We start from the raw sequence: 23,508 nt of genomic DNA on the forward strand, positions 1-23,508 counted from the left end.
GGAGAAGTTTAAAGCAGGGTTAGGTTATTAAAAAAATATCCCAAGCTCTGAACATCTTAAGAAGCACTGTTCAATCCATCATTCAAAAATGGAAAAAGTATGGCACAACTGCAAACCTACCAAGACATGGCCGTCCACTTAAACTGACAGAGCGAGCAAGAGAAGCAGCGGTCAGAGAAGCAGCCAAGAGGTCTATGATCACTCTGGAGGAGCTGCAGAAATCCACAGCTCAGGTGGGAGAATCTGTGCACAGGACAACTATAAGTCGTACACTCCACAAATCTGGCCTTTTTGGAAGAGTGGCAAGAAGAAAGCCATTGTTGAAAGACAGGCATAAGAAGCCATGTAGGGGACACAGCAAACATGTGGAAGAAGGTGCTTTGGTCAGATGAAACCAAAGTTGAACTTTTTGGCCTAAATGCAAAGCGCTATGTGTGGCGGAAAACTAACACTACTCATCACCCTGCACACACCATCCCCACTGTGAAACATGGTGGTGGCAGCATCATGCTATGGGGATGCTTTTCTTCAGCAGGGACAGGGAAGCTGGTCAGAGTTGATGGGAAGATGGATGGAGATAAATACAGGGCAATCCTGGAAGAAAACCTGTTGGAGGCTGCAAAAGACTTGAGACTGGGAAGGAGATTCACCTTCCAGCAAGACAATGACCCTAAACATCCAGCCAGAGCTCCAATGGAATGGTTTAGATCAAAGAATATTCATGTGTTAGAATGGCCCAGTCAAAGTCCAGACCTAAATCCCATTGAGCATCTGTGGCAAGACTTGAAAATTGCTGTTCACAGACGCTCTCCATCCAATCTGGCTGAGCTTGAGCTATTTTGCAAAGAAGAATGGGCAAAAATTTCAGTGTCTAGATGCACAAAGCTGGTAGAGACATACCACAAAAGACTTGCAGCTGTAATTGCAGCAAAAGGTGGCTCGACAAAGTATTGACACAGGGGGGCTGAATACTAATGCACATCACATTTTTCAGTTTTTTGTTTAAAATTTTGAAGACCATTTATCATTTTCGTTTCACTTCACAATTATGTGCTACTCTGTGTTGGTCTATCACATAAGTTTTTTTTTTTTAATTGAGATTTTAAGTTCGTGGTTGTAAGGTGGAAAAATGTGAAAAAGTTCAAGGGGTATGAATACTTTTGCAAGGCACTGTACTGTTTAAAAAAAAAAACTACTAATGCATAGGCAGCACCTGTGTACCTCACTAGAAGCTCCTCTCTGTCTCCTTTGTACAGGAATCCTCTGAGCGAATTTTAAGTTTAGCTATTAATTATTTCTTTAAATAATTTTTATTACAAAGTGTGGTTTTTTTTTTTTATAACTCAGTTTTCACAAACCATGCGTATGCAGAGTATGTTCAATAATTCAGAATCCCGTGTGTGTGTGTGTATATATATACAAGTGCATCTCAAAAAACTAGAATATTGTGAAAACGTTCAATATTTTCCATCAGTTATGTAAGAAAGTGAAAATGTTATATATTATAGACTCATTACACATAAACTAAAATGTTTCAAGCATTTTTCTATTTTAATTTTAATCAGTATGGCATACAGTACAAAAACATTAAAAAAAACATCTCAAAATATTAGAATATTTCATTTCGAGTTTGAGTAAAACAGTATGAACACAGTGTATCTCTCGGTCTAGTTCAGTACACACAACCGCAATCATGGGGAAGACTGCTGACTTGACTGTTGTCCAGAAGATGATCATTGATGCCCTCCACAAGGAGGGTAAGCCACAAAAGGTCATTGCTGAAAAGGGTGGCTGGAAAAGGTGCACAAGCAACAGGGATGGCCGCAGTCTTGAGAGGATTGTCAAGAAAAGTTGATTCAAGAACTTGGGAGAGCTTCACAAGGAGTGGACTGAGGCTGGTGTCAGTGTATCAAGACCCATCACGAACAGACATCTTCAAGAAAGGGGATGCAACTTTCGCATTCTTAATATCGAGCTACTCCTGAGCCAGAGACGATGTCAGAAGTGTCTTATCTGGGCTAAGGAGAGAAAGAAATGGACTGTTGCTCAGTGGTCCAAAGTCCTCTTTTCAGATGAAAGTACATTTTGCATTTAATTTGGAAATCACGGTTCTAGAGTCTGGAGGAAGAGTGGAGAGGCACAGAATCCAAGGTGTATGAAGCCCAGTGTGAAGTTTCCACAGTCTGTGATGATTTGGGGTGCCATGTCATCTGCTGGTGTTGGTCCACTGTATTTTATCAAGTCCAAAGTCAACACAGCCATCTACCAGGAGATTTTAGAGCACTTCATGCTTCCATCTGCTGACGAGCTTTTTGGAGATGCTGATTTCCTTTTCCAGCAGGACTTAGCACCTACCTACAGTGCCAAAACTACTACCAAATGGTTTGCTGACCATGATATTACTGTGTTTGATTGGCCAGCCAACTCGCCTGACCTGAACCCCATAGAGAATCTATGGGGTATTGTCGAGGAAGATGAGAAACACCCGACCCAAAAATACAGATACGCTGAAGGCCACTATCAAAGCAACCTGGGCTTCAATAACACCTCAGCAGTGCCACAGACTGATCACCTCCATGCCACACCGCATTGATACAGTAATTCATGGTAAAGGAGCCCCAACCAAGTATTGAGTGTATAAATGAATATACTTTTCAGAAGTTGGACATCTCTGTATTGTAAATCCTTTTTTTTGATTGATCTTAGGGAATATTCTAATAATTTGAGATACTGGATTTCTGATTTTCATGATCTATAAGCCATAATCATCAAAATTAAAACAAAAAAAGGCTTTAAATATTTCACTTTACATGTAATGAATATAGAATATATGAAAGTTTACCTTTTTGAATTAAATTATGGAAAAAAAAGGAACTTTTTCATGGTATTATAATTTTTTTTAGGTGTGTGTTTTATATATATATATATATATATATATATATATATATATATATATATATATATATATATATAATATCTATCTGGGGGGAGTTGCAAGTCTTTTGTCTTCTCAATGATGTATGAAGACTTTCAGCTCAGTGATAAGTTACAAACACCAGCTCTGCAGTGAACGAGCAGGCAGAAAACAAGAGGAGAAACGAGTGGATAAGCAGACAAAGTGGAGAAAAAGGAAATTGTGCAACACCAGCTAACTGCCAGCCTTCTGCATACAGCTGTTTTGCTGCAGTGAGCTCTCCCTTGCATGACACAAGCGCTTGTTCTGTGTCCTCTGCAGTGCTTGTGCCATTTCTCCATCGCAACAGCTGGGATTTTGCAGTTTTTTTGTCTTCCTGCAGGTTTTTTTTTTTTTTTTTAAAAACAGGTTTATTGACGTGTTCTCATTTTCTAGCTCTTAAGCTTGCTGATCAGCTTGCTACAGTTTCTGTTTGTTCTCATTTTGTTTAGGCTTTGCTCTCTTTTCCTCATACTGCTTATTGTGTTAGCCATTCATTGATAAACTGATGTTTGTGCCCTGTGTTGTGCTAACATCCTCTTTTTTTTTTTTTCTCCATTCTGTCTCCATATTATGCTCTAAAATTCCATCTCAGCTGACACCATTCTCACATTGGTTACAGTCTTGTGTGCCCTGTGTGTGTTTGTATGTCTGTCTTCATTGATTGGTTTGCTGTCGTCATGCGCTCACTGCCTGCTAACCCGGCCACAGCCTGCAGCGCGTCCTCTGAAGCGCAGCCTTCAGTCAACCCCTGACCTGGTACTTTTGACCTCTTTTTTTTTTTCTCCCCGCTTCTTGTTGACATCTCTGTCACTGCCAAATACTAAACTGTGTACTCCTTCAAGCATAACTTTTTCAAAAGTATCATCATTCACTGTGATTCAAACAATCACAGTTCAGCCTATTACGCAGTACGGGGCTTGCACAATTAATTATTTTTGCTGTAGTGCAGTCTGCTGGTACAGTCACTTGGTTATAAAAGGATCAAGTTCTGACTTTTTTTCTCAATTGGGGCAGAGAGAATTAAGCCACTGGACAAGACTGGTATTCTAAAACCAACAAAATAAGTGGCTTTTAGTACACAACTATAGTAAATGTTAATAACCTGAAGCAAAGTGTGGACAGTGTTTTGCATCATTGCCATATTGCATGTATATTGGAAGAAGCTTTGGATGCGTTCTCGCCATGCTGTAATGCTATGCTTTCTTCAGCATAATGCCTTCAATATGTCTTCAGATTGCAAATTACAATAAGTAGCCACGTAGTTTAGGGCTAAATATAGCCCTGTTTGTAAAGCACTTGTGAACAAACATCAATAACATAACATCAGTGTTAAACTGAAAATTGGTCACGATTCACTGTTGTGCTCTTATAGTCTGATCATAACCTGGCATTAGTTTTTGGTTTGTTTCTCTCTTGCTCCCTCCTTTTCTCTATTCGCCTTTCTTTGCCTCTGTCACTTTCTCTCTTCTTCCCTAAGGCCCTGCCTCCAGGCAGCATGCAACAGCTACCAAAGAGGCCCACCTTGGAGAAGAGCAACGGCGCTACGGCCATCTTCAACCCCAGCATGTTCCACTACCAGCAGGCTCTGGCCAGCATGCAGCTACAGCAGCCGACCTTCATCCCCACAGGTAAGTCTCTGCTATTATTTACTCTGTCCGCTCCATACACTCTCTGTTCAGTGGTTTCCTACAGCACTGCTCAGCTACAAGATGTCGGATTTAAGTACCATTTGGCCCAGCTCTTTCCCTGCTTGCCCTCTCTCTCCCTTTGAGCTCATGCATCCTCTGCGTCTCTCGGCAGTGTACTCCGCACACGTGTCCTGCTATTTGGTCCCCATAACACAAACACTGAGCTTTGCCATTGATCTCGTGCTGCATTGCATTATTTACTTGCTCGCAGCTGCAGCAATGCATCTGTGCACTGCATAAAGCCACCACTAAATATTCTTCATGCTGGTATACCCTATGGTAAGTAGATGGGTATGATGCATCTGTAATACTAATGATTTTAATAGTGCTTCTTATTTGAAGTTTACTTGAAGGGGGGGGAGAGAATCACCATTTCAGTATGTCCAAGTTTCCTGTCCTCTCTACATGACGAGTTTCAGGCCTCCTTTATTAAATTATTTCATAATGTATTAACCAATTTCAGAGAAATCCACTCACAACAGCATCTCTGCTTTGTTTTTGCCTGTGTCATGTGTGGTATCTGTGTTAGCCGTATGGCTTGTAATCACCAACACAGCCTTTACCGGCACACTAACTTTGTTGTTTGGTCTCGTCTCTTACTCCTCCACCACCCAACCCCCATCCTCCCCACCTCTCCCTGCACTGGGTTCTCTGTGCATGATGCACCAGGTTCTTTGCTCTGCATGGCTCCATCGGGAGGCATTGGTAGGTCCCTCGTGAGTCCCCTCTGCTCCACAAGTTCTCAGCTCTGGAGAGAGAGAGAGAGAGAGAGAGAGAGAGAGAAAGTAACAGCTTCTAAAACGTGCTAGTAACCTGCTTGAACTCTAATAACATGAACCAGTGAATAATTACATAACTTGGAGTAGAAATGAAATAAGAGAATAGGATGGTATAGGATCATTTAAAACATGTATTTACCATTTACGTGTTTTTAAGGAGTAGATTTAAAAAAAATTTTAACACAGTCCTTTTAAAACAAGGTTTTTAAATGCTGAATTAATAAAAAAAAAGTGAAATCAATTAATAAATAAACAGAATTAACTAGACTTTTGATCTTACAGTCGAGTCCTGGGCCTGTGATGTCTGCCACATTATTTGCCACCTAGCTGCTTGCTTTTCCACTTATTGTTTGCTCCTTTATTTTTGCTCTCTGTGCAGCTTCTCAGTTCATTTGTGTACATGTGCTCAAGTATGAAAGTGATGGAGCCACAAAGCTAGCTAGACCAAAGTTAGCCCTTATTCCTAATCCACTAAGAGCGGTTCCTGTTTTTCTTTTGTGCTCCTTTTTCTTCCTCCTACTCCTCCTCCTCCTCCTCCTCTCCTCTTCGTCATCTCCCCTTTTAAATCTTTGTAGGGCTTTTCAAACCGCCCGGCCCACTGGCAGAGGGCCGCTGGGAGAGGCGGGATTGGAGCAGCTGCCGGCCCCCCCACAGCCGCTACCTATCAGGGCCTGGACAGACTGGTGAGGGTAGAGCCCAGGGCCCCCCCTCCCCCCAACACACACACACCTCACCCATACACTGATCATGAAGATACTTCACCTTGTCACCATGTGCCTTGCTGAAGTCTAGGTCAATGCCCTAAGGCCAAATCAGTCCCTACACATTGTGTAGGTTATACACTCAAACACGCTACCTTACTTCCACCTATGTTCTGAGAGTAGAATTCACTCAGAAGTCTGCCTAATCCTAATGTTCAGGTAGCTTTGCAGTGATAGCTCCGCTACCTCTCCCAGACAAGAATTAAGAGTTTAACCAGCATGTCTATATATTTGTGTGTATGTGAGGGGAACTGTGTGTCTGTATCATGTATGATGCTGTTGCTGTTTGTGGATCATGCTGTATTAGTTTGCTCTCTGCCATATATGACTCTTCATTCATCAAGAGAGGAGGTTTAGAGAGGTAAAGAGAGGAGGTTTAGAGAGGTAAAGAGAGGAGGTTTAGAGAGGTAAAGAGAGGAGGTTTAGAGAGGTAAAGAGAGGAGGTTTAGAGAGGTAAAGGGAGACTTTTTTTCCCCCATGTGTGCCATTCATACATCACTAGTAAAGTAAAAAAAAGAAATTGGTCTTTTTATCAGTCAAATATCAAGTGTATATACACAGATAAATAAAAACGGAGAAGGAAATTGTCATTCTCAAAGCTAGATTTGTGCTGGAATGCATTGTATGTGTAGGCTACATTTTCTGCTGTTTTTGTCAGTTTTACTTTAGTTTGGCTTTCTTCCAACACATGGTCCAGCGCCATCAAAATACAATTATCAGATATATCTGTCTGATTGGATTGTATGATTTTGATGACTTTTTTTTAAACGCACAGCTGCAGTGCAATAAGTATTGACCTTAGTTATTTCAAGCTGGTAACACTTTATAATTTGTTTTGATGTTCTTTTAGCAATAGTTAAGAATTTTTTTTATTCATAAATGCATTGAATATTGTAAGATGTGAAATATTCAGCAATAGTTTTAAATAGTAGCTAAATAGTAATTTTTCTCTTAATAAATATGAATATTTCTAGGCATTACTATTTCTAAATACATCACTAACTTCATACTAAAATGTCCACAAATTACGTACTATGAATCGGAAAAGCCTGTGTCCTCAGTCTAACATTTTGTACCACACATTGAGCTATTTTATAAACGATATGTAATCTTTACTTTTTTGTATCTGTTACAACAAAACAATTTGCTTAATTTATTGTTTAAAGTTCTAGACTTGTATTTTAAAGGGGTTGTTCAAAATCTACTAAATATGACAGAAAGGAGTATTTTGTAATTTCAAAACATCTTGCTTGAACCAAAAATCAGATCAGCACTTGATCAGTAGTCTTAGCCTGAGACTCCCCACCCACGGGTCAGAGAGCGTCTTTATATATATATATATATATATATATATATATATATATATATATATATATATATATATATATATATATATTTATATATTTTTTTTTTAGTTTTCTGGACACGAGCTTCAGAATGATAAATGTGACAATGGGCTACAGGAAAATTCTGTGGTTGGTCATTTGTCATGTCAGTCAAATTGCCTCTTTCTGTGAACGTGTGCAGTTCATGGCCATGTTTACTGACGTACCGGACTCCCCGGTGAATGCTAATCGTACGGCTTTTGAGACTGTACTGCTCAAAAATGGCAGGCACTAATATTGAAGTACTAAATATACACTGCCTGGCCAAAAGCCTTTGATTGGATAATCACTGCAGTGATTTAATATGTTTTAGCTGGCAACAATTTGTTTAATCCTAACTGATGCAGTGAGTAGCTTATTTCTTAAACAACCATGTAGGGAAGACGTATGCCATGCTCATAGAAAAGATGTCAGTGTTGTAGTCGAGTCACTTAACCTCGAGTCCGAGGCCAGTCTCGAGTCCTCAGTGATCAAGTCCAAGTCATTAAAGAAAATTTCAAGTAGAGTCCGAGAAAAAACTCTCCAATGGCACTATTTGACGGTGGCTGTTGCTGCCTTTATGTGAAAAGCGTCTCTGCTACTGTGTTGGACTAACATTACTGCTCGACTGCCCCGTTTTAGTGAATAGGCTACAGATAAAAAGCTTGTTTCATCGCTCAACAAGCCCCGCCCACTATCAACAGGGAAAATAACATGAGAGAGGGTTAACACGAGCTAGTTCATCGGTCAGCAAGCCCTGCTGTCAACAGGGCAATGAACATAGCGTGTCACTTACTTCTCTGGGTGGAGTCTTACCAAATGAAGTTTGAGGTTGTCCCCGTCGTCTCCTCAATAGTTCTTCTACATATGGAATACATAGCAGTGGCATTTATTTATTTATTTACTTATTTATTTATTTCCTTCTTCCCCCCACTGCACGAGAAGTCTGTATAAGCAAAGCGGACAATCCTAGGAGCGTTCTCTCCAGGCATTTTAGTGCCATTAACGTTAGTTTGTTCCTGAACATGACGTATGAGCAGGTGAATGTGCATTCTCTTGCACAAAATTAGCATAAAAATTAATGTAGATATAAATATCTTGTGCCAAATTATTATGGCATGCTACAAAAAGATAAAGAGAAAATCCAAGTCCTCGTCTCCAATTGACGAGTCCGAATGCAGTTAATGCACGAGTCTGAGTCGTGAGTCCTTAAAATTAGGGCACAAGTCGGACTTGAGTCCGAGTCCTGGACTCGAGTACTACAAGCCTGAAAGAGGTTACTGCATCAAGCAAAGAAAACAACTGAGGAGGTTACTGAAATGGCTGGAACCAGGTTAAGAACTGTCCAATGCATTATTAAAACCTGGAAGGATGGTGGTGAACCATCAACATTGGGGAAGAAATGTGGTTGGAAAAAAAACCCCTCTTGACTGACGGTAACCAAAGATCACGTAAACGTTTGGTGCAATCGAATTGTAAAAAATGGTCAGCAGAACTCTCAGCCACGTTTAATAGTTCAAGTAAGAACGTTTACACACACAGTACAGCAGGAACTCGTAGGATTGGGACTAAACTGTTGCATGACCACTCGTTTGTCAGGCTAATTGGAAGAAAAGGCTTCGGTTTGCTATTGAGCATAAAGATTGGACTCTGGAGCAATGGGAAAAGGTCATGTGGTCCAAGTCCAGATTTACCCTATTCCCAGTGATGGGAATAACGGTGTTAGAAATAAACGGCGTTACTAACGGCGTTACTTTTTTTTAGTAACGAGTAATCTAACTAATTACTTTTCACATCGTTATAGCGCCGTTCCCGTTACTTACAATAAAATACTATGCGTTACTTTATTAAAGCTGTTTTCATCTGGCACGCTGCTCGTTCAGCCTTTCTTTACTCTGCTTTCGTGTGGGGCGGGGAGACGCGAGACAACGGCACAGTAAGCCAATCAGAGTAGATTTGGACAACATACGTAGGTAGGCCACGCCTACTGCACTACTGCGCGCTCTTTCAATCGGAAGACACAGCGATGGCGAGCGGTCAGCCCAGCACTGCGCTTTCACACTGGAAATACAGCCATTACTTTTCATTACTTGAAATAAAAGGCAAGAGTGTTTACGTGCAATGCACATTATGTCGAGGAACAAAGCGTTTGTCCTCGTCAGTGGCCAGTAATTAGTAACATATAATTTTAATAACTACAAAAATATTACATTTGATAGATGTCTTATCTCACATTGTCCCACAAAAATATTAATATAGTGTAGATAACGTTACTAACTGGCTCTGTTAAGTGTCCATTTCAGTCATTAAACACATTTAACATTCACTTTTATGATGATTACACTAATTGAATTTGATTTTTTTTGAGGGGGAACAAAATGTAACGGAATAATTACTTTCCCTGGTAATTAGTTACTTTTATGACAAAGTAACTCAGTTAGTTTTTGGGAAAAGTAACTAGTAACTATAACTAATTACTTTTTGAAAGTAACGTGCCCAACACTGCCTATTCCAGAGTGACGGGCGTGTCAGGGTAAGAAAGGAAGCACATGAAGTGATGCATCCATTGTGCATAGTGGCCACTGTACAAGCCTCTGGAGGCGACGTTATGATCTGGGGTTTCTTCATTTTGTCAGGTCGAGGCTCAGTAATGTTATGTGGCAATAAAATGAAGTCAACTAACTGCCTGAATGTACTGAATGACCAGCTTATCCCAATAATGGATTTTGTTTCTTCCCTCATGGCACGGGTATAGTCCAGCACAACAATGTCAGGATTCATCAGGCTCAGATTGTGAAAGAATGGTTCGGGAAACATGAGGAATCATTTTCACACATGAGTTGGCCACCACGAAGTCCTGATCTTTACCCCATTGAAAGTCTTTGGGATGTGCTGAAGACTTCGCAGTGGTTCGACGTTCCTGTCGTCAAGACAAGATTTTGGCGAAAAATTAATGCAACTCTGGACTGAAACAAATGTTGCGATGTTGCACAAGTTTGTCGAAACAATGCCACAGCGAACGCGTGCCATAATCAAAGCAAAAGCCGGCCCAACGAAATATTAGTGTGCGACTTTTTTCCAGGCAGTGTATTTGGTCGAATGTTCAGCCGGAAGACCAAAAGTAGACAAAAACATCGTTATTGTTCATATAAATGTCTGTTAAAGCAAGTCACAAACACATTTAAAAATAATATAAAGGGGGCGTCGTGGCTCAGGTGGATAAGGCGCCATACCATAAATCCGGGGACCCGGGTTCGATTCCGACCCCAGGTCATTTCCCGATCCCTCCCCATCTCTCTCCCACTCATTTCCTGTCTCTACACTGTCCTATCCAATAAAGGTGGGAAAAAAGCCCCCCCAAAAATCTAAAATAATAATAATATAAAACACATTTGCTATGCATGTAAAATTGAAAATCCGTTATTCACTGAATTGCTACTTTACAAATTCATCAAATCTTATATTATAAAGTGTTACCTTTTAAGTTTTACTTGCATGTTCTTGGGTGAAAATCATCTTGGCAGTACATAAATGCTACTTGCCATGACTGTTCCGCCTCTTCCTCTGGCATATAATGTCATGGTACTCATAACATTCCTCCTCCCCTCCACCTCCCCCTCTCCCTTGTTTCTTGTCTGACTCGCCTGAAAAAAGTTCCCATGATGCACGGTGCCACCACTTCCACTGTTTCGTCGGCTACGACCCCAGTCACCAATGTTCCTTTTGCCGAATCAGCTGCCTCCAATCAGGTTTGCCCCTTCATTTTGGCCTCTTCTCTTTTCAGCTGTACAGCATCCAGCACTGGTCCACAGACAACACGACATCCAGCATTGTAGCGAGAATTTTCACAGAACATATTATCAGGAAAATGCTGTATTAGTGATGCAGATTTAATTAGAACTGATCATCCTGCAGTCTAAATTGCCCCGAGGTGTGAATGAGTGAGTGCATGAACTTGTGAATGTAAATTGGCATCCCATCCAGGATACCCACCTTGCGCTCAGTGTTCCTGAGATCGGCTCCGGATGCACCGCGAGCCTGACCAGGCTAAAGCAGTTACTGAAACTGGATGAATGTGTAAATGAATGATGATTGTGACAGAAATGAGAGCACAGTCACTTTCTCATTATAATGAGCTTGTGTTTTTCTGAGATTTGTGTTCGGTTTAACATGGGAGCTCTGGCCCTAGGCAACCCACCTGAGCTAGCTGTTTGTGCTAGTTAAACCCAGCTGGGCTTAAACTCTCTGTGGACCAGTGCGGAGCCTCTGTGTAGCCCTGTGTCACCGTGTCTGTGTGTATTCACCTTGCCTTTACAAATGTCTCCACTCTATGTTGACACACAGCACCTCCTCCTGTGTAGTTAAAACGTTAGTGTCCATATTCATCCGTTCTCTTTCTCTGTTGGGGTTTTATTTATTTATTTGCTTGGTTTTTCAGGTTAGCTTTTGAGTTTAATCAGTGACACAGTGAATGTTGCAAGCTGTTGTTTAACTCTCTCAGGGCCAGCTGTAGTAAGCTGTTTACACCCGCCTTGAGACGCTGCTTGAAAAACCTTAAAGGAACAGTCCACCGTACTTCCATAATGAAATATGCTCTTATCTGAATTGAGACGAGCTGCTCCGTACCTCTCCGAGCTTTGCGCGACCTCCCAGTCAGTCAGACGCAGTCAGACGCGCTGTCACTCCTGTTAGCAATGTAGCTAGGCTCAGCATGGCCAATGGTATTTTTTGGGGCTGTAGTTAGATGCGACCAAACTCTTCCGCGTTTTTCCTGTTTACATAGGTTTATATGACCAGTGATATGAAACAAGTTCAGTTACACAAATTGAAACGTGGCGATTTTCTATGCTATGGAAAGTGCGCACTATAATGACAGGCGTACTAACACCTTCTGCACGCTTCGACAGCGCATTGATATCTGAGCTCCGTATCAACGCGCTGCCGAAGCGCGCAGAAGGTGTTAGTACGCCTGTCATTATAGTGCGCACTTTCCATAGCATAGAAAATCGCCACGTTTCAATTTGTGTAACTGAACTTGTTTCATATCACTGGTCATATAAACCTATGTAAACAGGAAAAATGCGGAAGAGTTTGGTCGCATCTAACTACAGCCCCAAAAAATACCATTGGCCATGCTGAGCCTAGCTACATTGCTAACAGGAGTGACAGCGCGTCTGACTGCGTCTGACTGACTGGGAGGTCGCGCAAAGCTCGGAGAGGTACGGAGCAGCTCGTCTCAATTCAGATAAGAGCATATTTCATTATGGAAGTACGGTGGACTGTTCCTTTAACGCCTAATGTATGAAACTGGTGTACGAGCCAAAATGCAGTTTGTGTCATACAGACAGAAATATCTAAAGTGTTACATATGCCATTTAATTTAGGGGGGGATTAGCGGTGATCAGTTTTGTGTGGCATTTTGTCCCCAAGTGCAGATGGAGTGCTGGAGTTGCCAAGGGAATGGTTTTAATGCAGGATTGGGATACATTTGTTCATTTTTATAAGTAGTATTTATTTAGAACAAAAATGTGTAATAATACAAACCAATTTTAGAACTTTTGTGGAAAAAAAATACTCAGGCAAAGTGTGCTTTTTTTTTTCGGGGGGGAGTACTGCTCTTCATTTAGATGAGTTAGTGAAGATCTGGCAACAGTGGTAATAAAGCATAACTCGTCCCTCACTCGTACATCAAATTTCTCACAGCTAAAGAAAAAAAAGTATTATGAACATGATTTGCGGCTACGTCAAGTCACGTTTTGTGCTGCGTCTTCTCACGTACATGCATCTAGCCCTCAGTTCCAGAAACACACCTCATCATGTAGCAGTGCATTGGGGATTTAGTTTTGAGTCCCAGTTGTATAATTTGCTGTCACTGGTAAGGTTTATTCCCAGTGATGCTATTGCATGAATCAAGAGGGGAAGCACTGCAGAGTCCTCCATCTTGGTGTCAGCACTGCACAGCTGCATCATTACCGAGTGCTTCACCTTCTCCAGCACACTCCAGACTGCTGATATTGTTGAACTATAAGACATTCACATAGTAATAATAATAATAATTAGTAGTGGCGGTGGTTCAGCAATACGCTGGGAGCAGATTATTTGGTGTTCCTTTTAATTTTATTTCTGTGTGTAAATAAAGTTCTGTGTTCTTTGTGATCACAATTTTAAAAAGTATCTGGGTATCGCAGTGGCGTGCAGAAGGATTCTATTAATTTCCTGCGTTTCTTGTCCACATAACCTCCCAGTGTACCTTGTTGGAAGATTTGGTGATGTATTCCATTCAGGATATTATAGTTTCTTCTGTTTTTACAGACACTGTTGTGAGATTTTGGTTTGAGGTGATGCAAAGCTAGCCGTACATCAGTTCCTGCACTTGTTTTGTATTTGCATATTTTGTGATACCTGGACCAAAATCTCTCTCTCTTTCTGAACACCGTGTCTTCTTTCTTCCTGCCCCTCCCATCCCCTTCCTCCTATATATCCTTGTCCTTCAGTAGACCCCGCCGAGGTACTGACTGCTGACCCTGTCGACCTCCACTGCATTCCTGTGGAAACGCACCTCTGTCCAATCCCCAAACTGCTGGTGGCGGCACCGGTGAACCTGAACTCAGTAAGCCTCGGCCGCAATCTCAGTTAACACGCCACTATCGCCATCCCCCAAATCCAGCCAGACCATAGAGACATGAATGCAACAAACGTGTGCCTAATCAGTGCGTCCTGCAAGGACAACCCTTTCATCCTCTTATTTGATGCCCCATATTAACAAAAAAAAAAAAAGGTTGTTGATGCTAAAACAGGCAATATTTAAGCTAGGACCTTCAACTGTTTAAGGAAGTGTGCCATGATGCAAGGAGACTTAAGAAGCATGAAGATGCTGAATCTGAGCACTCCTTTGAATTCACAGCCATACAAGTACACAGATTTGTAGACACACACACACACACACACACACACACAAAGTTGAGAACAGTGCATCCTCCTCAGTTGAGGGAGTGAGGTCTCAGACCCGGTTTAATCCAGTAGGAGTATTGAAGCTGAGGCTTGAAGTCACCGGACAGCAAACATGATTCTGCGAAAGTTTGTGTAGCAAACACACGAGTGTAACGTGCACAGGGCTTGGCTCAGAGCATGGGCATGTATGAGAGCTTTTTTGAAAGCGCTTTTTAACCTTTTCTTTTAATTGTTTCTACATTTCACATGGGTTTTTCTTTGAGTTGCAGACATTTACTGTCCATAAAACGTCTTCGTCAGAAGATTGCTGATGTCCATTAGATGTCCCTGACCTAGAATTCACACCAGACGCAGCACTTAAGCAACATGTCTGTATAACCCAAGTGTGCACGTCTAGTCCACAGCACAATACTGCACTTTATTCTTAACAAGGAAACGAATACCTATACATACGACAGTGTCAACGGGACTTGGAGAAGAGGGCCACCTGTAATTACGTCACAGTTCATTTAAAAATATGACGTTAGACAGCAGGACCGTGATTAGCATTTTTGTGTTTGTTGTGGTTGGCGTACCATTGCTATACAGACCTTGTGTAGGCCGCACAGTCACAACACTGTTATAGATGATATTTAATATGCTTCACAGCATAGAGCGAGCAAACAAGTAAAAAGAAATGGAAGTCAACATAAGACACGCAACTAAAATGTTTTAGAAATGCATTTGATGCGAATTGGCCTTGTTACTCGAACCTCTGACCTATCTCTTATCACATGCTAAAACAAAGGGCAGCATACATGTATACCATTTTTTTTAAAAGCAAGCATGTCATTCCTATTCTATGTACCGGTCCACTTTTTCTACCATTAGTGAGTAGTGGAAGGGTAATGCCTTATGTAAGCCTAATCCTAACAAGCTGCAGTTGGTTAACTAGAGGAAGTGTAATTTTTTTTTTTTCCATGCCAGGATTTGTTTACATGAACCATTCAGACTGAGGTTAAGTAGATTCCTGTGCGAATACCTCCATTTTCTTAACGCAATCCGCCTTAAGCAGAAATCTGTGTACCCGCATGTCTTATTGTGCATGATGTACACTAATCTGCAGGGTCTGATTACAGCCCTAAAGCCAGCGCTGCACAGGAGGTCTGATAGATGACTAGCTCAGGATGAGTCTGATCGCCATGCTGTGATAGGCAGTGCCAGCACAGCAGCTGTGGCCGTCGATTGGAGCAACGCCATTTCAAAGCCCAACTGTTTCTCTGTAGTCAGCCACGTCAGAGCACATTACTCATCTCCTGTAACCGAGCGGGGTTTTTTTTTCTTTTCTCCTTTCCGTAATAATGCTGAACTGTAAGTTTGACTTGGTTTATCAGAGACATTGGGCTATCTTAGGGACTGTCACCATCTCTGCTTTTGTCTATCCTTATAGCATAGACGGTCCCTGCCAAAATCCATGGTTCTGTCCCTCCTACTGTGTGACAGTCTGTTTGTCTGTGCTTATTGCTTAGCCTGGTTTGTTACATCACACAATAACACAAGATCTTGGAACCGTCCTTGCTGTGATATTCGCAGTATGACACCAACCAAAGCTACACTTCTAGAGTTTCATAGAACGAGTTTTGCCCCCTCCTTTATTCGGAGCCAATGTAAGGTGCAAAAGTCATTAAGAACACATTGAATGTAGTGGAACACTCCCAAAATAAATGATAGTGAGGGGAATTGGAGAGAAGTAAATAATACAGGGTCCACGCGCACAGAATAGATATTTATGGAAATCTTACTGTCCTGTTAAATTACTAACGGCAGCAGTACACTTTAACAAGTGTACTGCTTTATGTGCCAATAACTCCCAGAGCTGGGTCACATTGTGCCAATCACTGGGGGGGGGAAGGAGTAGAGTTATTACATGCCAAGGCCAAAATCAGACTGATTGAATGTTTTATGTTGTTATTTTCCCTACAGCTAATGCAATCATTAATGCCGTGCTTTCATTCAGGCTTTCAAGCTTTCCTAATTCACCTCATACTGCTGTACCCTATGACTGGAGCTCCTGTAGCTTATTTACAATGTGTGGACTAAAGGCCGTTACTGAGCCGGTCTACAGAGCAAGCTTTAATTGGAGTAGATGCTTGTTTTGAAAGAACAAATACAGTGACGTAAGGTCAGCATCAACCGAGGCCTGTAACATTTTTTGTAATAGTAGTCCGTGCGTGTACCTTCATCATTTTTTTTTTCTTCCAATTATGCAGCTCACTGATTTAATCAGGATTAAGTTGCTGTGTTTTTGAAACGTTTCATTTTAATCCAGCTTGCAGATTCTGACCACTTATTGTGTCCTTATGTTCAAAAGTCGGAAGACTCTAAAAACCCAGGGCAAAGCTGAGTGTCAGCCATACAAGCGGTTCGTTTTCACATAGTGCTAAAAGCAGTAATACTGCAGGAGAAAAGTGCCGAGGTGTAGAGGCGGGGGATCAGCTTGTAGCCAGGGTACTGGTGAACCTCATTTACAAAACGTTGCCAGGAAAGGGCCTTATATACATTTGAATGTGACATTTAGGACAAAGAAGAATGTCGTTAAAGCTTGAGGATGCCTGTCTCATCTTTTTCCTCCACAACATATTTCAACATATCAAGGGAGTACAATTCTCCCAATGCCATTCACTGTTGATGTACTATAAACAAGATTCTAACTAAGAGACTTGTCGAGGACCTTTTCAAGTTGTTGCCGTCATCGTTACATGAAACAGCTGTGCTGTTTTGTCCAGATAGCCACACTGAGGAGCAAATTTCAATGGTCAAACACTGCACCGGTTTAAAAAACAAAAAAAAACCCAGAGGATCTCTTTGGGAATGGTGTATTTTTGTTTCGAGGAAACTCTCCAGGCCAAACACTCAAAGCCTGTTTTCTAAACATTAAATTGAGGTTAACCCAAGACAAAAACGGATTGTCAATTTTAGTGCTCACTGACGGCTTCATTTAGTCTTTCAACATCTTCAAGCCTTCTGGCCCAAAAGAATGTTATGCTTTTACACTGATCTAAAGTAACTAAATAAGCGTGAAGTGCTCAAGTTCAATAGAGTAAACTGAGGTCAAATGCAAAATCAACAAGACAATATACTGTGTTATTGGAGTTTCTGTGTCGTACACAATTTATAAAATGTTAAGGTGTGGGTGTGTAAATGTTGGACGTTAAATTGTTTAGGAGTGTACTAAGCTGTTGATTTATATAATGGATTATTTCTTGTAGTTGGGTGAGTCTCATTGCCTAGCCAAGGTATAGATCGATATCTCTCTCTCTTCTCTTCTCTCCTCTCCTCTCATATCAAGAGTTATGCCTTCTCCAACTGCTATCCAGCTGGAATTAACAAAATACTTGATTAAGGAAAAAAACATGCCTCATTTGGGGCTTTAGCATTTTAAGAACACTTACTTTTTAAGAAGTGTGTATTCATGTGTAATGTAGTTAAATAATCATATGTACATATTACTAGTGCATCCTAGCTATAGTTTTGTCACCATTACGGTCATGTGACCTTAATGTCGGGGTTTTTTTTTTTAAACGGTACTTATTTTAGCTGTATTTCCACGTGTTAAGTAAATTTATTGTGAGGTTTTACATTTTGAAAATGAACGTTTTAGTTACCTTGATCATTAATGATTTCTTATCAGTTACTTATTCTATAGCATAAACACTCATTGCATGAAATGGAAATTATCTGAATAATCTGATACATAGTTTGTGTAGTTAGTAGTAAATAAGAAATATCTCTCTATATAAATATTAATCTATATACACATTTGTATTACAATGATCAATTCATTGTAACTTGATAGTAAGTTGTTGTTGCTATGGCAACAAAACTACAACATGGCTACCTTTGTGAATCTTAATTGTGAATTTTTTTCACACTTCAATTGAATTAATGTACAAGGTTAACTTATTCTGAAAGGGAATGTGTAGATATCTTACCTTGGGTTAAGAAACGATGCCTATTTTGTACAAAAAAAAAAAAAAAGATTCCTTAAGTCCAAAGTCCATTTGGAGATGTCATGTTTTTGTTTTTTATGATTTCTTATTTTTCTAAGGGGATAGCTGTCTGCTTGTGATAGGAGTCAGTGTTTGAGCTTTAGAATGGACCTGGTGGATCATTAGAGAAAAGCTCAATAACCTTTGATTGAGAGATTCTGGTGCAAATTTTTTTTTTCCTTTTTTTTTAAGGGCTGTTTCTATCTTGCAGATGGACTCGTTTTGTTGACGAGTGCTTGAATCTTTAACTCGATGATGTCAGGAGCAGAACGAGATGTAGGGCGTAGTAAGCTAGAACTTGAACCTCCTGGTAATGTCTCATTTCTCTCCCTGTGCTCTCTAGCCAGCCTTTAGCCCAGCTGTGCTGGGACCAGCTGTGCCCCCATCAGTGTACGAATGTGTGTCCTTCACCTCGTTTGCACTTATGTACATAAATGAGTGAAAATATTCAGAATTTATTTTGAATATGCATAGATATACAAATTATATAGACATATATATATTGAAAAACCTGTTCAAATAAAATGACTGTATTGTTCGTAATACAGGTAAACATCTGTCCTTCTACTAGGTTGTTCAAGAAATGTGAGGGATTTGTTGTATGTTCTTTTTGCTAATGCCCTTGTTCTCACCATGAGCATGTTGCTTGCTGATTAAAAAAAAAAAAAAATAGATGAAAAGATGCTTTATAGTTTGTCATAGTTTACAAAAATAAGCATATTACACAGAGCACGGAGGCTGTTTATATCTGATCCTAATCTGTGTTGGTGGTGTTTGGCAAGAAGCATGGCCCCTAAAATTGTATGCAGGTGATGCGCTGCATCCAGGAAACCAAAGAATAAATAGCTTGCTGGTCTTTCTGTTTATTACTCGTTTTATTATTTGTTGTGAATTAGCTATTTAGTGTCACAAGATTATTATTATTATTGTGTGTGTTCAAGGCTCTTAAGAGCTGAAAAGAAACTGGATTCAAAATGGATCTGCTTGGGATTTTAGTTCATGTAATGTCTGTACTGGTGATGTTCTGCCCCCTGCAGATGGCAAACAGTATAATAGGCAGCGAAACCCTTGTTCCTGCCTGTAAAGAGGGTTGAGCATCATCCAAATACGGGACACACCACCAACAATCAGGGTCAGATTACAGCAGGAAAGCATTGCAACTGTTTATATAAGGAGTATAAGTTACATTTCTGTATTTGGTTTCCTCTCAGTTTTCAAACACTCACACATTCCCAAAAACTGATCAATAATTCTCAATATCCGTGTATTTCCTCAAGACAAAATCCTGTTAACACAGTGAAACCTGGAGATATCTTGTACATTCTGTGGCCTACAGTTGCTTTGGAAGCCAAGAATTTTGTTGCCATGGCACTTGTCCTAGTAGTGAGGGAGAGACCGAGTCTATGTAGGTTCCTGCATGTCGATGCACCTTTGGACCACGTTCACATGGTCCCAAACCTTGACTATAAAGTGGACTCAGCACAGAGTTTGATACCTTTAGTCTTGATTTCCAGAACATGCTGAAAATGAATGCAATCAAAAGGACACTTTTGACCACTGTGCTTATTGGAGGAGGGGAGGGGGGGAAACAACAACTAACACCCATCTGCTGTCCACCTTACTGTGCCTGGACATTCTATGAAGACAGTGCTATTTTCCTTTGCCTGTTATTTCATTTTTAACCAAGAGACTCCATCACTCGTATTTAATCACGTCATATTTAAGTCTGTGTGGAAACTGATGTTGATGACCTTGAGAAAAAAGTGTGTATAGAATTTTCATATTTATGTTGTAAAATGCAATGGATGTAAATGTAAATGCAGTCTCTTGTTCGAGATTCGAGGCTTTGTCCCTTTAAGGGCGTCAGTCAGGTGTAGTTTTAAACGCAGAATAAGTGCTTTCTACCAGAAGCAGCTTAAAGAATGTCCACCTTGTTTCGAAGCCATATGTTGTTGATTCCTCTTTCCCCCACTGTAGGACAAGATCTATTTGAATGCCCTGACTCTCTATGTGAAATGCTTCTCTTTCTATTTAGCGTGTCGTGCTTGTATGTGCTAAAACGTTGTGCTTATTGCCAATCTCTTTTATGATTATAGTAATGTATAGAAAATATACATGCTTATATGATCTGTTCTTTTTGTTTGACATTTTAATAAAGCACTTAAATGGAACCCCCCAGGGTGTGTATTCTTTCCCTAAAAGGCTGTCATTTATTTTGAAGACAAACAGGTGAGATCTAAATCATACTGATGAGTTAATGCACTCCTTGTGCATTAAATTTATAAAACCGGGTCGCCTGTACGATTCAGAGCTCAGGTTACTGCCTGTATTCCAGAGGACACCCGTGCAGACATGGCGAGAACGTGCAAATCTTCTCGTGGTTTCTTCTTATCCGGTTTCTTTCCACCTCACAAAAACATGCTGGTGTAAGTTAAGTGGATGAATGTGTGGACCTGGTGCCCTGTAATGAACTGGCATCCCAGCTAGAGTATGTTTCTGCCTCATGCCCAGTCTTCCCAGGATGGGCTCTGGATCCACCGTGACCCTGACCAGGACAAACTGGTTACTGATGCTTGATAAAAAGAAAATCCTATCCTAAACATAAAAAGGCCCACCTGGCTATGCTTCATGGACTCCACTGTGAGAAGCATGGCTCTGGGATACTTATTCAACACTGAGTGAAGTTCAGAAGGACGTTTAGAAATATTCCTTACACACATGTACACACCTTATTGCCCTGGCAGCCAATTCAAGGCCAACCTATTCTATAGATCATTTGTTAGATATAAAGTCACTGTGACTGACCGACACTAACTCTTCTCGTGCTCGTTTTTGGTGCAGCAGTCAGTGTTGCTGGGATTTTAATCACTTTAACGCTGCTCCCCGCTGAAAAACCCAACAAAAAACGCAGGCCGAGCTGGTCAAACAGGTAAACCAGCTTTACCAGCTGCCAAGTTGATCAATAAATATTTGAGCTTTCCTGATCGGCTTACTGTTGTGGTATTATTACCTCTACCAACTTTGCTGGAGGAGGTTATGTTTTTGCCTCTGTGTTCATTCCCAATGTAACTCAAAGTAGTGAACTGCTTTTTAAAAAATTGAGGAAAGGTGGGCTATGTTCCAAGGAACAATTGATTTAGATGTTGATGCAAATCCAGATGTGTATGTGGCTCCAGGATCCAGCAGATCCACCCAAAAAAAATTTTCCCCCAATGTAACTCAAAAAGTACTGAATGGATTTTGAGGAAAGGTGGGCCATGTTCCAAGGAACAATTGATCAGATGTTGATGTAAATCCAGATGTGTATGTGGATTGAGGATCCAGCACTTCCAGAATTTTTTTTTGTCTGTTCCCAATGTAACTCTCAAAGTACTGAAGGGATTTTGAAGAAGTTTTAAGGAAAGGTGGGCCATGTTCCAAGGAACAACTGAGTAGATGTTGATGCAAATCTAGATGTGTATGTGGATCCAGCAGGTCCAGAATTTGTCTGTTCCCAATGTAACTCAAAAAGTACCGAATGGATTTTGAAGAAATTGAGTTAAGGTGGGCCATGTTCCAAGGAACAATTGATTAGCCGTTGATGCAAATCCAGATGAGTATGTAGATTCAGGATCCAGCAGATCCAGAATTTTTTTTGTGTGTGTGTCTGTTCCCAGTGTAACTCAAAAAGTACTGAATGGATTTTGAGGAAAGGTGGGCCATGTTCCAAGGAACAATTGAGTAGATGTTGATGCAAATCTAGATGTGTATGTGGATCCAGCAGATCCAGAATTTGTTTGTTCCCAATGTAACTCAAAAAGTATCGAATGGATTTTGAAGAAATTGAGTTAAGGTGGGCCATGTTCCAAGGAACAATTGATTAGCCGTTGATGCAAATCCAGATGAGTATGTAGATTCAGGATCCAGCAGATCCAAAAAATTTGTCAGTTCTCTGTTCCTAACGTAACTCAAAAAGTACAGAATGGATTTTGAGAAATTTTGAGGAAAGGTGGGCCATGTTCCAAGGAACAGTTGATTAGATTTTGATGCAAGTCCACATGTGTACAGTATGCAGATCCAGGATCCAGCAAATCCAGATTTTTTTTTTGTCTGTTCCCAATGCAACTCAAAACGTACTGAATGGATTTTGAGGAAAGGTGGGCCATGTTCCAAGGAACAATTGAGTACATGTTGATGCAAATCCACATGTGTACAGTATGTGGATCCAGAATTTTTTTTTGTCTGTTCCCAGTGTAACTCAGAAAGTACTGAATGGATTTTGAGGAAAGGTGGGCCATGTTCCAAGGAACAATTGAGTAGATGTTGATGCAAATCCACATGTGTATGTAGATCCAGCAGATCCAGAATTATTTTTTGTCTGTTCCCAGTGTAACTCAAAAAGTACTGAATGGATTTTGAAGAAATTTTGAGGAAAGGTGGGCCATGTTCCAAGCACGGGCGAATGCTCTAAGACAACGAGGGAGGCTCAGCCACGAGTTTTTCCCCCTCGTGACAGCGCGATGGAGCCCAGCCTCAGTGGACTTCAATGGCATTTGGGAGCTATGCGCTTTCAATATCAAAATGCAAGACGGTTATTGGACAAATACTGCGAAAACGCCCGCCCACGGACTCCCAGCCTCAGTGGACTTCAATGGCGTTTGGGAGCTATGCGCTTTTCAATCTCAAAATGCAAGACGGTTATTGGACAAATACTTCGAAAACGCCCGCCCCACGGACTCCCAGCCTCACAGTGGGAGGGACATGGCAGTTTCCGCGAGGAGACTGGTGATTGGTGAAAGCGGCCGGATATTTTCTTTGATTGACAGCTCGTTTCAAATATAGACAGGCAGCGGTGAATTCAGTTCAGTCCCATGCGGATTCGCAAGTGCTGTGGTGTATTGTAAGAGATCAGCTTACATTTCGATTTCATTCATTTCATACGGTTTCTACCAGCTTTTTTAGTTTGTATATATTTTAATTGTAAATAAAGTGTAAATATAGT

General features: G+C 40.8%; 1 protein-coding gene across 9 annotated transcripts in view; it reads left to right on the top strand.

Annotated features, from left to right (window-relative positions):
- mbnl3 (muscleblind-like splicing regulator 3) overlaps positions 1 to 20,698 on the top strand; it is an 88,404-nt gene extending 67,706 nt beyond the window's left edge. For 2 of the 9 annotated variants that reach the window (XM_060927821.1, XM_060927822.1), the window contains exons 6-9: positions 3,665 to 3,712; positions 4,434 to 4,584; positions 5,999 to 6,106; positions 14,043 to 20,698. In XM_060927821.1, the coding sequence (XP_060783804.1) occupies positions 3,665 to 3,712; positions 4,434 to 4,584; positions 5,999 to 6,106; positions 14,043 to 14,185 (450 nt within the window). In that variant the 3' untranslated portion in view covers positions 14,186 to 20,698. Of the gene's footprint in view, positions 1 to 3,664; positions 3,713 to 4,433; positions 4,585 to 5,998; positions 6,107 to 11,202; positions 11,298 to 14,042 lie in introns of all 9 variants that reach the window. The other 7 variants (XM_060927825.1, XM_060927826.1, XM_060927823.1 and 4 more) reach the window with 7 other exon arrangements.
- The last annotated feature ends 2,810 nt before the right edge of the window (positions 20,699 to 23,508 follow it).

The sequence above is a fragment of the Neoarius graeffei genome, chromosome 8 (assembly GCF_027579695.1).
Source record: "Neoarius graeffei isolate fNeoGra1 chromosome 8, fNeoGra1.pri, whole genome shotgun sequence".
Taxonomy (NCBI): domain Eukaryota; kingdom Metazoa; phylum Chordata; class Actinopteri; order Siluriformes; family Ariidae; genus Neoarius; species Neoarius graeffei.